Source organism: Condylura cristata, unplaced genomic scaffold, assembly GCF_000260355.1.
Source record: "Condylura cristata isolate star-nosed mole 26May11 unplaced genomic scaffold, ConCri1.0 scaffold00009, whole genome shotgun sequence".
NCBI classification, from domain to species: domain Eukaryota; kingdom Metazoa; phylum Chordata; class Mammalia; order Eulipotyphla; family Talpidae; genus Condylura; species Condylura cristata.
The window spans coordinates 33,656,686-33,672,440 of record NW_004567110.1 but is presented as its reverse complement, the minus strand read 5'-3'; the positions used below and the strand labels follow the sequence as shown (position 1 = coordinate 33,672,440).

Genomic DNA, 15,755 nt, shown 5'->3' with positions numbered 1-15,755 from the left:
AGGTAGTATTTCCCCATTTTTACTCTTCTCTCATAAGTGTGTAATTGATTTTTCCAGAGGTGTGATATCATTATTTCAACAGATAACACAGTGTGTTCTCATATATTCTTCTGTTTTAATTTCTAATTTAGTAACTACCAATAGATATAACTCACATACACAAAGCTTCTTTGAGGTAATCAACAATCTTGAAGAATCCCAAGATCCAAAATTTGAGAATTACTGTCGTAGATTATCATCTTGTCCTGCTGGAAATGACACACAAGTTTGATTCTTCATGTTTCCAAAATGAGGTTGAAATTCCCACTTCAGTCCCCAAGAAGGAAAATAGATAATAGGTAGAGCATTTCAGCTTTTGTCTTTTCTTCAGTTACTCCTTTTCAGACTTCTTACCTCATTTATTAATTTTGGAGAAAACATGTGTATGTGAGTTCTTCTTAGTTTTCTCCTTCTTTTAGAAGTCAGCATGTTTAAGGACGCACATTTTTCTGCTCCCTCATGTGTAAGCACGGTGAGACCTGTGACTGAGTGAGTAAAGCTGTCGACTGCAGGGGTAAAGTATTATGAAGCCTATGGGCTACAGAGCTAAAGGTATTTTCTCCGAATAACATTATCACTCTTTAAGGTGATATTTGATCACCTTCTTTCTTTGGTCTATGACTTTTCTTAGAGATTTTGAACTTGGGAAGAAAAGATGAGTGATACACATACCTTAGTATCTCTTCTTAAACCTTCACTTTGTACACCATTTTTCCTTTGAACTGATGATCTGTTCACACTACATTGAGAAAATAGAAACCATGAGAGAGAATTCTTTCATAATTCCATTAGCAGATCTATAAACTTAGTTGTACAGTTTATCCATCTTTCATGGAGAAAAGTATCTATAAACCTACACAAATATAAGTAGAACTAGTTGTGTTCTCAATACCACTTTTCCTTTCCAGAATCCTATTCCTGATATACTTTCTCATCATGTACTCTGCCTGTATCTCCATGTCTACTAGATCACCTGACAGCTGCTATGACTCTGAATATGCTAGTCTTAGTGTGAACATGCTTAAATAACTACTTGTGAGTGGAATTGTTGGGTTGTATGTTAATCTTTCCTTTTTAAGAAACTGTCAAATTGTTTTCTAAAGTGGATTATTGATGTGGATTTTTCTACAACACTCTTGATACTTGTAGTTCTCCTTTTATTTTTCTACTAACACTCTTGATACTTGTGGTTCTCCTTTTATTTATAGCAATATGATTGAATATGAAGTATTATTTCATATTTAATTTGCATTTTGAAATGTCTACTGACATTAAATATATTTTTATGTTTTTAAGATACTTATGTATCTCCCTTGGTGAAATTCAGTCTTTTCCCATTTTTTAATTAAGTTGCCTTTTTAATTTGTAGACAGAGATCTGTATATGTTTCAGATTTAAGTCTTTTAGTAACTGCATGATGTGCAGAAACAATTCTCTCAGGCTGTCTTTCTATTTTTCTTAGTAGCATATTTTGAAGTACAACAGCTTCCAATATTTTTGAAGTCCAATTATCAGTTTTATTATTGGTCCTGTTTTTATGTCATATCTAAGAATTCTTTGTCTACCCAAGGACATGAAGATTTTCTCCTATATTTACATTTAGGTGCATGACCCACTTCAAGTTAGTTCTATGTATGGAATGAGGTAAGAGTCTAAATTTATTTTTCCATGTGGCTTTCCAACTGTCCTAGTACCATGTGTTCAAAACACTACCTGTTCACCCATTGAATTTCTCTCTCTTTTTTTTAAAAAAATATATTTATTTGTGCATACAAGAACTGGGCCATAGGCCAGAAGTGCAGGGATGGAGTATGGGAAGGGGGTTTAGAGGATTCACCAGAGACAGAGTAGGAAGCAAAACAGGTAGACCTACTGAAATACACTGCTGATGGGAGAAACAGGTAGACAGGAGAAGTCTGCTGCACCATGTGGGTTAGCTCCTTTGCCAAGGAGCAATCTCATGCTGCGGTGGCTGGCAATAGCTTGGTAGCTTGGGACTTTAACCCCTGAGCCACCAGGGAGACCCCTCAAATACTGGATTTCTTAGAACTTTGTCAAAAATTTGCATTAATTGTAAGGGCTTATTTTTAGAAACCTAGTTTGATTCTATTGATCTCTATGTCTGTTCATTCATAGCTATAGTAAAGGCTCTCAAGACAGTTAAATGTAATCATCTTAGATATTGACTCAGAACCCTATCACTTAATTGTTATGTTTTTTAATTTAATAATTACAAACTATTCGGTCTTTTTTTTTTCTTATTTAGAATGTTTAATAGAACTTGAGCCAGTTCTGAGAACATTTGAAGAGATAACTTTTCATGAAGCTGTCATTCAACTAAAGAAAACAAAGGTAAATTGTTGAATGAAATTCAAGAAATTAGAACCTTAAATCATATACATTACTTATTGGGCTTCTTGTTTAATGTAGTTTATTTTTTATCCATATACTTTACACAGATACAGGCTACAGTATTGGGAAGGAGAGTTTACCAAAGACTGTGCATACTAGCTTTCCTTTGTCACAAAAGAGCTTTTCCCATTTCATTTATATTATAATCTCTAGATTTTCAAAGATCCATATATCAAATATAAATTTAAAAGATGTAATGAGTGCCAGTTGTATACAGTAAATACTCTAAATCTCTATAATTTTTTAATTCCACAAATCTGTGAGGCTTTAATATATAGAAAGTAATAATGGATGTTTTTGTTCTTGTACTACCTTTTATTCAGTGTGTTTGGGTTTTTCTGGGATTTATTATCATGCTAAACTATAGAATTTTTATTAATAATTGAGGCCATAATAAGTGTTTTTATTATGTTACATAGACTAAAGTAGCTGGTGATATGAACTGCCCTAGAACAGTTGTCTTATTTACTCATTCTGCCACTTACAGATCAGAAAACCAATTGAAGGGAAGTTTAATGCTTGGTTTTCTTAATTTATCAAAATTTGTCTAAAAAGTAACTGCAGTCCTTTGAAGACAAAGAAATCCTAGTTCAATACTTGCTGAGTTTAGTTAAATTGCATTTGAGTTAGGATAAAAGTAATTGGCTGCTAGCAAACTTTTGGGTTATAAACGAGTAATCAACTATTTATCACTCAGTGGCATTGCTTGCCTCTCTTTTTTTTTTTAAAAAGGACAAGTGTCCCCCCAAATCCAGGTGTCACCATCAAGTTCCCAGAGAAAATCTCTGCAATACATCTTATTTGGTTTAAGGTGTCTGGATAAAAAAATGCCCTTCCCATGATAAATTCTCATCAACCAGCCTCTTCAACCTCTCAATGAAATTTTGGTTTTTCTTTCCTAGCTTAAAAGCAGATACTGGGCTAAAACTGGTTTTGGAGTAGGCTGTTGCAGAGCTGGTCTAAGACCTTGGGGAATATTTGGCATCGAGAGATTTTTTTTAATCAATTTCTTTGCTGATATCCTGAAACATTATCATGGCCTTTTGCAAGCAATCTGATTAGAGTATTCTCAGTTATCTGCCCACACTGGCCTGAAAATCTTCTTCAATTCTAATGAAAGGAGAGTGTTTAAATATCTCCACTGGGAAGGAAAGCACATTTTCCCAGAAAATTTTATCCCAACTGCTGTCCCTGATGTTATATTTCATAACCAACAGATTAGTTTCTAAATTAGTGACAATATGCCTGGTAAGGTATGGCAGGTATTTCGTGCTGAATGTATTCCATTTGTACCATGTTATCATGTATATAATTTAGATTGGATTCTAATTCTCAAAGACTATCCTAAATTGCTAATTTGCTTAAAGCATAGGACTGACAGAAATTCCTTTTCTTTCCCTCCATTTTGGGTGTCCTCAATTGTAAAGTTATCAATAGATTGTTAGGACTGGTTTGGTTCTATCTGACCCCTTTTTGTTTGTTTGTTATTCTATATTCCAAATACAAGTGGCGTTGCCTTTCTCCTTTTCACTTTTTTTACTTAGCCTAATCTCTTCCAGTTTCATTCACCTTGTCACATATGATAAACATTTATCTTTTTGATAGCTGAGTAGTATTCCATTGTGTACATATATATTTTCCTAATCTTCTCATCCAACTTAGGTTGTGTCCATACCTTGGCTCTTATAAACAGTACTACAGTGAAGATAGGAATGCACTTATCATCTGAATTAGTGTTTTTGCAACCTTTTGATATATACCTAGGAGTAAAATTGCTGAATCATCTAGTAGATCCATCTTTAATATTTTGAGTAATCTCCAAATTGTTTTCCTATGAGCTAGATGAATCTATATTCCTACCAGTAGTATATGAGGGTTGTTTTTTCTCCACATCCTTGAGAACAGTTATTTTGATATGAGCCATTTTCATAGGCATGTGGTGTGATGCATAAATCTCAAGACAGTCTATCTGGGGTAAGGGTGAAAATGGCTTTGAAAATCAAGTGCCTATTACAGTTGCCAAAAAGTACCTGTGCTTTTTTTACCTTCTAGTCAATTCTAATAGCTCCTCTAGGACTTTGCAGATAAGTCACACTGATTCGTAGTCAATGTGTTGTAAGGCATTTCCCCCAGTCCTCTGCCATTAGCAGCTATAAAGTCAAGCAGGATATTGGACATTTTCTGTATTTTAGAAAAACCCTTTAAATTCAGTACAGGATATAATGTATTGTAATCATCATTGGAAATAGTGTAAATAATAATACCATACATTTGAATAGCACTTTAGACTTTAAAATGGCTTCTACATATACTCCACAATACACAATGGACAAGTCCATATGATATACTGGACACTCCCTCCCCAGTAATGACAAATGAATTATTGGGCAGCAAATGGAGGGACAGCTAGCTCCACCTGGTGCCACTGGACAAAATGTTTGAGTGCCACTGACCCATCAGGGTGGGAATCCTAAAAAACCCAAACCTGGGCAGGAAAACCCAATCTCTTTCCTACTGAGGCTTTTCTTTCATCCTACTGGAAATGTTCATTCTATTAGCCCAAGTTTCCTTTCCATATATTTTTTTTTTTAACTTCAACTTTGTTTCCAAAAGGACAGATGTTTATATTCATCCTTTCATGTCTTTGACTATCAGTAAATAACAAATGGCAAAAGAATAACCAGCTCAGGTTAACACCCTGGCAGAATAAAGAACAATTATGTGTTTGCAACTGCCAAATAACTCTGGTTCTCAAAACAAACAAAAAACCCCACAAGAACAAACCACATTCAACTTATAACCACCATTTAGAAGTTACAGAAAAGCAGATCGTCTTTTCCTAGCCCAAAGGAGAGGCAGAAGTTTCTATATATGACAGCCAAATGTTTGATGTCAGGTGATAAAGTTGGAGTGCTTTACACTCAGATATTCATTTATTTATTTACATGTTTAGAAAGTAAATTTTTACTGAACATATAACTGTGCAAAATCTCAAGAATCTCATGATATATTTTTTAGATATAATTAGCATATAACTAACTTATAGTACAACTTAATGATTCAATATTTGTATAGATAGTGAAATGATCACTGCATTGAATCTAATTAACACCTGGCACCATATTCATAGTTATATTTTGTTTTTGTTTTTGTTTTTTTACTTAATGGATTATTGGTTTATTAAAAATGGATTAAGGGGCCCTCCCTGGTGGCGCAGCGGGTTAAAGCACAGCACTGAGAAGCTAAAGCCACTTCTGCATGAGTTCGATTCCCGCCTGCCCCAGAGGAGACCACATGGCGTGGCAGACCTCTCCTGACCCGCCCGCTGCTCCTCTCAGCAGTGTACTTCGTTGATCTGCCTGTTCTGCTCCCCACTCTGTCTCTGGTGAAGCCTCTCGCCACCCCTGCACCTCTGGCCTGTACCCCAGTTCTGTATGCATAAATAAATAAATCTTTAAAAAAAATGGATTAAGATAAAGGCCGCTGGTTAACATCCAGTTGGAAGCCATGCACATAGGGTAAGGTATGAAGAAATGGTATGGAGCATCCATGCTCTCTCCAAGTGTACCACTTTCTCCAAATCCCTATCCTTTTTGTTTTTGTAGAGCCTTCACTACATAATCATGATTGATTAGATTATTAACCATTGATTCAAAGATTCAAACTGCAGCCCACTCCCACCCTAGAAGTTGCGAGTGGAGAGGCTACTGAAAGTTACAATTTTTCTAATCACATGATTGACTTCCTTGACAACCACCTATGTCTTTGTTCAAAAGTTAATCACTCATCTAACAAAAGACATCTTTGCAGCTCTCATTACTTAAGAAATTTCTGTGGTTATAGAAGCTCTGTGTCAGATTTGAATACATTTTTTTTCCTTGAAGGTGCATATATCTTTTCAAATTAATGTTTTTGGTTTCACCAATGAATGCCCACAGTAGGACTTCTTGAGTATTTCTGGGTCATGTGGTAGCTCTATTTTTTAATTTTTGTAAAACCACCACACTGTTTTTGTTAGTGGTTATACCAGTATACATTTTTACCAGTGGTAGACAGGGTTCCCTTTTTCTACTACCTCATTTGTTGTCTTTCTGATTATAGCCATTCTGACAGTTATGAGGTGATACCTCATAGTGTTTTTCACTTGTGTTTCCCAGATTATTAGTGGTGTTGTATTTGCTTTTTTCATGTATTTGCTCATCATCTATATATGTGTCTTCTTTGGGAGAAAAAAAAGCCTCTTACATTTTTTGTCCATTTTTTTTTCTTTTGTCCATTTTTTAACCAATTTTTGTTGTTTTGTTTAGTTGTATGAGCTCTTCAAAACATTTTGGACATTAATCCTTTATCAAATATACATATCTGATATACAGAGATTTTCTGTACATTTGAAAAAAAAATTGGTTGGCTGTCTTTTTATTTTGTTGATGGTTTTCCCTGCTGTGCAGAAACTTTTTAGCTTCCTGTAGTTGACTTCTGTTGCCTCAGCTTTTGGAGTCATCCAAAAATTCATCACCAAGACAAAATGTTAAGGTGCTTTCCACTTAACATTTTCTTCTAGGAATTACATGCTTTTAGATCTTAGATTCAAGTCTTTATTCTATTTTGAGTTAACTTTTGTGCCTAGTGTAAGGTAGTAAAGTTTCACACTTTTGCATGTGACTGACAAGTTTTTCCAACACCTTTTATTGAAGAGACTGTTTTTTCCTTATTATATTTTCTTGGCTCTTTTGATGTTAATTAGCCAGATGTGTACATGGGGTCATTTCTAGATTTTCTATTCTGTTCCATTGAATTGATTTTTGGGTCTTTCTTATGCCAGTACAGTACTGACATTGCTATTGTGGTTTGCCTGGTCTGTTGACAAAAACCTTTGATTTAAAAGGAAAGTTGCATAAAGGAAACCACTACCCTTAGTCAAACTAAAATTTGACAGTGGTGATAGATTAGTACATGATTTTTTAGGAACTATGTTTTGATTTTTTGATAGCTTTTCACTGACTTTCCCCCTTCTGAGCATTTACAGTCTTTTCCAGAGCATCCAATTTCTACACTTTTTAATATAAAAATGTTTCTTTTTGCTTTATCTTTTTTTCCTCACAACTCTCTCTACTTCTGCCAAGCAAAGGGGGATAGGAAGTTCTGTTTTCTTGGTTATGAAGTAGAAGAGAAATATTATAGTTTCTTTTTTGTTCCCAAACAACTTAGATACTAGAATATATGTTTCAAATGTTAATTTTTAGAAGAAAATTTGGCTTATTAAATAAAGCAATTTAAAATGTGTATTTCAAAAACTTATAAAACATTCATTAATAACATTACTTTTTTGGTGTTTTTAAGTTGCTGTGTTGTGTCACTTTGAGATATTGTGAGTTGTTTTCCTTTTCTTTTTTTAATCCTTATATCAATTCTGTGTAACTGGCAGGGCAGAAATATCACCAGCATTTTATAGATAAGATAACTGAGGTATATAATAAGTTTAATTACATAACACCCTACAAAGCTATTACACAGCAGGACTAAAAACAGAATACAGATTTAATAAGATTTTTCTTTAAAAAAAATAAATAAACATAGATCATTATTTAGGTTGACTTGTTTTATTTGAGTTTCCTACATTTTTCTCAGTTCTTTGAATCAGGTTCTATAACTTATGTTTTTATAGATAACTATCCCTGTATCTTGAAATAGTAGAAACTGAAACAAAATTTTTCCCCATAACATCCCATTTCATTCCTTGAAATCCATTCACTGGTTAATAAACAGTTTGAATTGGAATAAATGATCAGTTACAAGAAATGATGCTATTAATTCAAGGATATTACATATGAGAAGTATTTTGATAAGTATAAAAAACACAGAAAAATGGCATATAACAGAAACAGATCCAAAGACTTATTTCATAACTTCACATAAAAGTGTATTTAACAAATATGCATTGTATAGGTATATTATATGTTGTGTGTGTATATTGTTATGTGTACATTATATGTTATATGTATATTATATGTTATATGTACATTATATGTTGTATGTATTATTGAGATGACTAGTTCTTCTTACTAGAATTCCCTTTCCTTATAATGTGGTAGACACTCATAAGTATAAAGTAGGGAGAGGTAGGTGAGAAACCCAATAATAAAGCAGTTAGCATTGATTTATGGGATAAAAGCAGACTGTTTTCAAATTTCTCAGTAATGATTGCACCTAATCCAACCCTGGTTTGTAGAGTTAGGAATAAATTAATGATTTTAGTACAAAAGTTTAACATTTAAATAAATCAGCAAATATCTACCATTTATTGAATTCTTACTAATAGTCTCAGGGCATTTTTGCATGTACTAATTTTTTTTTTTTAAGATTTATTTATTTCTGCATACAGAACTGGGGTACAGGCCAGAGGTGCAGGGGTGGTGAGAGGACTCACCAGCGACAGAATGGGGAGCAGAACAGTCAGATTGTTAAAGTACACTGCTGTGGGGAGCAGTGTGCCAGTCAGGAGAGGTCTACGGAGCCATTTGGGTCACCTCTGGGGTGGGGATTAAACTCATGTGGAAGTGGCTTTAGCTTCTTAGTGCTGTGCTTTAACCTGCTGCACCACCAGGGAGGGCCGCATATATTACTTTTAATCACCCTTACAATAACGCTGAAGAATATAAGTATTCTTACCTCTAGTTTATAGGTCATAAACTGAGATTAAGTCTCATATACAAGATCAAACAGGTATTTGGGATTCTAAATCAGATCTGATTGACCTTATGTTTAGGATATACTGTCTCCTTTACATAATCCAGCCCTCATTTTATCTATAAGATTTAAATAATAATAGCATGTATAAATACAGTGTTTAAAGTACAGTAAATGATTAATTACAGATAAATGCATACTGAAATTTATTATGTATCTAGTTTGCACTAGAAACTTTATATTCATTATCTTAATCTCTACAACAGTTCTACACCTGGGTGCTATTTTTATATATGAAGCCTTAAAAGATCAATAATTTGCTCAATGTAGCCAATTAATATGAGGCCTCTTTAAAGTTTCTGTCTATTGTATTCTATACTGTATCTATCTTTATATTATTTATTATATCTTCAACTGATTTAGATTTTCTTTCCTAAAAGAAATTGATGTGTCTAAACATGTAAGATAGGTTAAGTGGATTATAGTTGTAATTTCCTAATGACCTCCAAATTAAAGTACATTTATGTATTCCTTCCCGTTACAGAGTGCTTCAAGTATTATTCACGTATGTGATAAGAAGAAAATGGAGTTATCTTTGAACATATCTGTAAATCATGGCCCACAGGAGGTAAAAAAAAATTATGTTGATAAACTCAAAATATAAAAAGGATAGAAAAAGTATTTGGTATAACTGCTTTTATGAATGGGATATTAAAGGATTTAAGTGCTTGTCAGATAGCCAGTGGCAATCTCCAACTTGAAATCCAGATTTCCTTATTGTCAGCTGAGTGTTTATCACATCAAATCTCAGTTCTTGGTTCTTGTTGGCATTTATTTCTGTCCCTGTTACTGTTTTATGTGATGAATGTTGTTACAGGGAATTATATAGGCAAATCATTGATTACATTTCTGCCACTATTTTTATGTCTTTTATCCAAATGTAAAATGGCTATAATACCTTCCTTGTCCTTATCTTACCATGGTTAATGAAATCATCCAAAAAGGCATGAAACCTAATTTCCCCATGCCAATACAGGATATCAGTTTTGGGGGGATGCTGCTAATTTTCACAAGCATTCAGATACTTGAGTTATCTTTTCTCTTACCCACCTAGAAAATACACTGCCATATTATGTGCTATCAAATGTAAGGGAAATAAATGACTATAAAATATGGCTATAAATCATGTGACATACAATCTTGTGGCTATTCAAAGGAAAGATTTCTTTTTAAAAAAAAAGATTTATTGGCCCTCCCTGGTGGCGCAGCAGGTTAAAGCACTGCACTAAGAAGCTAAAGCCACTTCAGCATGAGTTCGATCCCCGCCTGTCCTGGAGGTGATCCACATGGAGTGGCAGACCTCTCCTGACCTGCCCTTGCTCCCCTCAGCAGTGTACTTTGTTGACCTGCCTGTTCTGCTCCCCACTCTGTCTCTGGTGAATCCTCTCACCTTCCCTGCACCTCTGGCCTGTACCCCAGTTCTGTATACATAAATAAACTTTAAAAAAAAAAATTTAAAAAAAGATTTATTTATGCATACAGAACTGGGGTACAGGCCAGAGGTGCAGGAGTGGTGAGAGGATTCACCAGAAACAGAGTGGGGAGCAGAATAGGCCAAATGATGAAATACACTGCTGAGGCAAGCAGCAGGCAGGTCAGGAGAGGTCTGTCACACCATGTGGGTCACCTCTGGGGCGGGAATCGAGCTCATGCTGAAGTGGCTTTAGCTTCTTAGTGCTGTGCTTTAACCCACTGCACCACCAGGGAGGGCCCCAAAAGATTTCTTTTAGTAGCATTCATTCAGACTTCATATTAATAATTTCTTTTAAGAATATATGATAATGCTAATTTTACAGGCTCAGAAAAGTATAAAACTTTCCAAATAAACCTTAAAACACAGTGCATTGTTTTTGAAGCTATAAAGTTATTTATACCTCCAAAATGAAACTTACAGTACAGATTACAGATACTGTATAAAAAAAAAAAAAAGCCTGAAAGGGAACTAACCCACATGGCACAGCACACTTCTGTCTTACCTGCTGCTCCTCTCAGCAGTGTATTTCAGTCGATCTGTCTATTCTGCTGCCCACTCTGCTCTGGTGAATCCTCTCACCCCCTGCATCTCTGGCCTGCACCCGAGTTCCTATATGCATGAGTAAATAAAATAAATCTTTAAGAAAAAAAAGAAAAGGCCTGAGAGCCAGAAAGTTTAAATGCCTTGTCAGTGATTCATAATTTCATGACAGTGCTGGGAGAAGAACCAAATTCTCTATTAGTTTGTGGTTTTCCATCCCTCTGTGTTGAAAGAACTTGAGGCACTGAGACTAGGAATAGGTATTTGTTTTAAATCAGTAAATAACCAGAGTTGCAGGTTTCAGATGTCTTATCCACTGAAAAGTCTCTGAGATCTTGGAAAAAGTAATTATTTATAATAATCATTGTCCTATTTTGAGTTGATATAAAAATTGTTGCTTTCTATATATGTGTGTCTGACTTCAAAGGTAGTTTTGATTATTTATAATAAACCCAAAAGCAATAATTATTTAGAAAGTAAAGTAAAGTAACTTTTTTTTTAAAAAGATTTATTTATTTGTGCATACAGAAGCTTAGGGGTGGCGAGAGGCTTCACCAGAGACAGAGTGGGGAGCAGAACAGGCAGATCTACAAAGTACACTGCTGAGGGGTCAGGAGAGGTCTGCCACGCTATGTGATCACCTCTGGGGCAGGCGGGAGTTGAACTCATGGGGAAGTGGCCTCAGCTTCTTAGTGCTGTGCTTTAACCCACTGCGCCATCAGGGAGGGCCAGCTGTATGTAACTTTTAAAATAATTTTCCCATAAGCCTAATTTCCCTCTGTTTACTTTAGGAATCATGTGGAACTTCTGAGTGCTATAAAAGTAGTGGTTCTTCTATAACCTCAAGGTCCCTGTCAGCTCCTCAAGACAACTGCTTTTTATCTAGTACGTAAATATTTTAGACAATACTTGCAATTTTTCTGTTTTTTTTTTCTGAGATAATATTCTTGACAAGAAATGATGGTTTGTATAGAATAAATACATCTTTCACTTACATTCATAACTCATTTGTAAAAGTGACAGTGTAAAGGTCCGATACTACTAGTGGGATGTTCAAAAATATATTCAAGTATTAGATGTATTGTATCAGACACCATAGAGTGATACCAAAAATGTCTTCTAAGAAGGAAGAGAAATGTTTCTAAGTTACCAGCAATATGACACAGAAATTGATGGAAGAGAAGTGGATTTGGAGCTAAGGTAGAGCTGTGGCAGAGTACTATATTTTACAAAGTACTTAACAACAACTTAGTGAGGGAGTTATTCCTCATTTTACAGATTTTTAAGATCAAGACTTCTGGATTACATAGTTAGTAATGTCACACCCAAGACTGGAAGCCAAGCCTTTTGATAATTTTATATCACTCCACTGTATCATGTTATCATCATGAAGAAATTATTTGGCTGAAGGTTGGACCTATAGTTACAAAGGATGGGAAATCCAGGCAAAGGAACAACATAGAGGCACAGAAACCAGAGAACAGTGAGTAGTTGGGCTTAATAGGTCAAGAGGGTAAATAAAAGGAGATTAAAGGTCACTAGGATGAAGTTATATTATCATAAATTCTAACAGTAGGCTGTTATTTGGGCTTTTATATTTGAATAGAGAGCAACTTTTGCAAGTTTTTGAAAAAGGGTGATACCTGATAAAATTTTTGCCTTAGAAAGATTCATCCTAATTGGAATATATAGGGAATTTCAGGAAGAAAAGTAGACTTATGGTGGGAAGACCAATTAAACTATTAGTGTATTACTGTAGCTACTGTAGCAAAGATGAGAAATTACAAGAAGAGAGCAGTGGTGTCAGAGATGTTACATAGGAAATACTGATAGGACTACAACTTTTCTTTTGCAAGAGGGAAGAGAAAAAGATAAAGCTGAACAAGTTGTTAAAAAGGAGAAAGATCACTGGTGCTACTAACAGAAATAATAACTCAAACAGGTCTAGGAGTTACAATGAATAAGTTTGTAATATCTGTGTATATGAGATACTTATTAGCAGTCATATGATAGCCAGGAGACTGCTGAAAATGTAAGAGTAGACACAGTGAAAACAAAAAGTTTAATTACATGGATTTACAAAGAGAAGTGGCGATGAAGTCATAAAGTTGATTAGGATCACCAAAGAGTGTAGAAAAGTATGGGTCATCTATGGGCTTAGAAAATATTTAAAGTATAGTAGGAGCCAGGAAGATACAGAAGTAAAATTCTTTGATTTGTAATTTATAAAGACAAACAGAAATATGGTAAAAGCATTCAGTATATACCTTTGTTCTAAAAAATAGTATTTATTTGTTGGTTTGGCTTTATGATTTCACTTGAAAAGCAGTGACAAAAAAAGACATTGAATATTAGCCTCTGTATGTTCAAATATTAACATTTTAGCTAATAGGGATACCTAAGAATACTCTATACTTACTGAAGATGTTATGTTTTATAGGAAAAACACAAGCATATCCTGTGCCGCATCAATGTCCAGTAAATCACAGCTGGGAGAGTAATGCTTGTATAGCTCCGAGAATGACATTCTGTGATCATAAGTGCAGTCTACCCTCTTCAGCAATAAATTCACTCTCAGCTGAGGGAAATTCAGGTAAATATTACCTGTAATATACTTTTTGAATGTTGCCATTTACTTGATAAGAGTATGTTTAAAGCATGTGCCATATAGTGACATTTTTATCTGCCTTTATTCCATCAATATAATAAATGCATATCTTACGTAGAAAAACACTTCCAATCTCAGTAATATGAACACCGGCATGTAATAAAGACCCAAATGATGTCTATGAATATCCAGCTAAAAAAGAATTACTAAGGGGAGCTATTATTTTATAGGTAGTTTTTTATTTGTTTAATTAACAAATATGTAGATAACTTTTCTTTTAAAATATCTGAAAAATAAAATGTGATTTTTGCCTATGAGTTTTAACAGATAAAAAGGCAATCCTTTTTCTAAGATGGAAAGGGAGGAATATTTGAATGGCTCCTGAAAGTTAAAATCTACCCCAAATAATTGATATACCACATTGGCATAATCATATGAAAATCATAATTACATGAAAAGCAGACTCTCACTTTCTGCTTTTCTTATGCAAGTTTCCTCATAGCTATATATCTGTGCTCACCTTTTTAGTTGTCTTCCCTTATTTTACTACAGAGCGACTGCAGCCTGGTGTAGCCCAACAGTGGATCCAGAGTAAAAGGGAAGACATTGTGAACCAGATGACTGAAGCCTGCCTTAACCAATCACTAGATGCCCTGCTGTCCAGGGACTTGATCATGAAGGAGGACTATGAACTTGTTAGTACTAAACCTACAAGGACCTCAAAAGTCAGACAACTACTGGACATCACTGATATCCAAGGAGAAGAATTTGCCAAAATTATAGTACAAAAGTTGAAAGATAATAGGCAAATGGGTCTTCAACCTTACCCAGAAACACTTTTAGTGTCTCACTTACCATCTTTAAATTTGCTTCAGAACAAAAGCTTATAAGTGACTCTTTTTCAAGAAGAAAGGTCAGTTTTATAAAAGAGTATTTTATATTTCTGATATTTTGATCAAATTGTTTTTATAAAACCCATATGAGTATTAGAAACTTTTATGAAGTTTCTTCTTCAGGTAAATATTAGTCTCCTTTCATGACATTGCAGTATTTTTTAAATGAATGTAAGTAGAAAGTTTTCATTTTCTTAAATCAACACTTTGTCTCTGGTTAATGAAAACTAATTTTTAATGTAATTGTTTTTGTAAATAAGAATATCTTACAATATCATGTTTCACATTCACTCTTTATGGTTTATTTATTATTTGTCTAAGACATAATTTTGCCTTCTGAAATATGCTCTTTAGACCTAAAATGTAGTTCAGCCTTCCTACCACGCAAACCCAGGTTCTTTAAACTCTATTATTCAAGTACATTATTAAATTTTTATTTATTGAATTTTTCTTAGAAAAATTGTTTCACACCTGAACCTTATATGTTAATAATGTAATATTACTTCAATAAATAAATAAGTCATTTCAATGGTAAAATGAATACAAAGTATATAAGGAAAAAGTTAATTTTTCAACATGAGAATTTGACCTCCTGTCTAACCGCAGCCTTCCCCATCTCACTAATCTAAACTAGCAGCCTCATTCTCATATTTAAAATTCCTCTCTTTTGGAAACGGGTCTCAATATTTATCATTGTAACACACAGTGCAGCTTGCTGTTTTACACTCACAGTGCATCATGAGTAGCCTTTTAGATCATAGCTCTAGCTCATTCTTTCCCATTGCTGAACATTATCAGGACCATTGTGTTGTTTCCTTTATTTATTTATACCAATTTTACTCCAAACAATAAAAGATATAATGTGAGGTGTTTTAGCACAAAGTAAAAGCTTACAAAGAATAATAGACCTTTTCTTAAAAAGCGTTTTAACAAAGCAAAAATTATGATAAAGGATAAATTTGAAATTACAAACTTTCAAGAAGATCTAGACCTATAACATTAAAAAAGGTGAATTGGAGTAAAAAATGCCTTTGTGCATTTA

The 15,755-nt window shown here is 34.1% G+C and overlaps 1 protein-coding gene across 1 annotated transcript in view; it reads left to right on the top strand.

Moving 5' to 3' along the window:
- Positions 1 to 14,798, top strand: part of RIPK2 (receptor-interacting serine-threonine kinase 2) — a 29,965-nt gene extending 15,167 nt beyond the window's left edge. Inside the window, exons 8-12 of the mRNA XM_012722825.1 lie at positions 2,306 to 2,391; positions 9,683 to 9,766; positions 12,004 to 12,097; positions 13,653 to 13,805; positions 14,373 to 14,798. Coding sequence (XP_012578279.1) covers positions 2,306 to 2,391; positions 9,683 to 9,766; positions 12,004 to 12,097; positions 13,653 to 13,805; positions 14,373 to 14,710 — 755 coding nt within the window. The 3' untranslated portion in view covers positions 14,711 to 14,798. The remainder of the gene's footprint in view (positions 1 to 2,305; positions 2,392 to 9,682; positions 9,767 to 12,003; positions 12,098 to 13,652; positions 13,806 to 14,372) is intronic.
- The last annotated feature ends 957 nt before the right edge of the window (positions 14,799 to 15,755 follow it).